At 61.5% G+C, this 1,419-nt stretch overlaps 1 protein-coding gene across 1 annotated transcript in view; it reads left to right on the top strand.

The window, feature by feature from the left end:
* The window catches only part of LOC101852597 (rho guanine nucleotide exchange factor 11), a gene marked incomplete at its 5' end in the record, with an annotated part of 2,966 nt that extends 1,553 nt beyond the window's left edge, over positions 1 to 1,413 (top strand). The window contains 1 exon segment of the mRNA XM_005113341.3: positions 170 to 1,413. Coding sequence (XP_005113398.2) covers positions 170 to 1,263 — 1,094 coding nt within the window.
* Positions 1,414 to 1,419: the final 6 nt, after the last annotated feature.

Here is a 1,419-nt window from a genome sequence, read left to right as displayed (position 1 = left end):
GTGTTTTGCTCCTCCTTTCCTATCAAACATCTATCGTCCTCATCTCTCCTTCTTTTTTTCTTTTTTTTTTTACTCTCTTGTAACACCTCTAATCTTCCGCACTTATATGACTTAATTGTGTTGCAAGTGCCGTGAAACTTTCACTAAAACTGAATCTATATTTCGGCAGACGCGAGTTCCCCGTCGGACTCCGGAGTGGACTCTGACATTCCGGGCATCATGAGCGCCCTCAGCTCCACACAGCAGCAGATTGTGCGACAGCAGGAACAGCAGTCACAGCAGCGACAACAGCAGCAGCAGCAGTCTGAGGGCGCGGAGAAGGCTGGGGAGTTGTTGGAGGCAGGCCGGGGGCTTGTCGGGAGTGGCTCCGCAGAGGAGGAGGGGAAGACGAGGAAAGAGGAGGAGGAGAAGAAGAGGAAAGAGGAGGAGGAGGAGGAGGGAGCAGATTTTGTCTTAGCCCCGGAGGAGCTGCGGTGTGCGGAGGTGTCGCCGGGGAACGAGCCCCGGCCTGTGTCCTCAGGGGAGAGGTTCGAGCCCGGAGTGCTGCAGGAGGCGACGGTGAGCCAGCTAGAGGAGAGCGTGCTGGACCTGAGCGAGCAGGACGGGAGCCACCTACTGCGCGACCTGACATCCGTGACCTCCGTGACCCCAGCCTCCTCCTCCTCGCAGGACCAGGTGATCGAGGTGGCGGCCGCGGAAGAGGACGATGACGACGACGACAACAACGAGGTGTCGGTGGCCGACCTGCCTCTGCCCGACGTGGTGAGTCTCGGGGCGGAGGAGGAGGCGGGCCGCTCGCTGACGGAGATGTTAGCCAACGTGGAGCTGGAGGACAGCGAGGTAGACAGTGACGACAACGACACGCTCACCTCTAGGACGTCCCAGCAGGACTACTCGGGCCTGGCCACCACGGTGGAGGACATCGCCGGCGAGAGGGAGGAGGAGGAGCAGCGGCGTCGCCCCAGCAACCAGGGCGAGGAGGAAGAGGAGGGGGAGGAGGAGGATCGGAGGACGCTCCGCGGGAGTGTTGATGATAATGACAATGAGAGCCTACGCAAAAATTCCTACCCGTCCCCAGTGGCCCCAGGCGGGCCAAACCTAGCCATGGAGGATGTGGAGGGGGAGGTGGGGAGCCTGGTCTTCCACACAGACCAGGGGGCCGGGGGCGACGGGCTGGACACAATGTCAAGGTCGTCCTCGGTGGACCCGGAGAAGCCCAAGATCGAGCTGGACTGCGACAACACGGAACCCATTGATGTCTAGCGGGAGGAGGATGAGGCGAGGGGGGAGGGCGGGGGAGAGGCCTTCTGGTCTCTCTCTCTCTCTCTCTCTCCCTCCCTCCCTTTCTTTCACTCTCATCTCTGCGTCTGTTCTCGTCTCGTGGTCGGCGGTCACACCCACCCGCCCGCCACCCCCCCA

This window comes from Aplysia californica, unplaced genomic scaffold, assembly GCF_000002075.1.
Source record: "Aplysia californica isolate F4 #8 unplaced genomic scaffold, AplCal3.0 scaffold02016, whole genome shotgun sequence".
NCBI classification, from domain to species: Eukaryota; Metazoa; Mollusca; class Gastropoda; order Aplysiida; family Aplysiidae; genus Aplysia; species Aplysia californica.
This window is presented reverse-complemented; position numbering and strand designations above follow the sequence as displayed.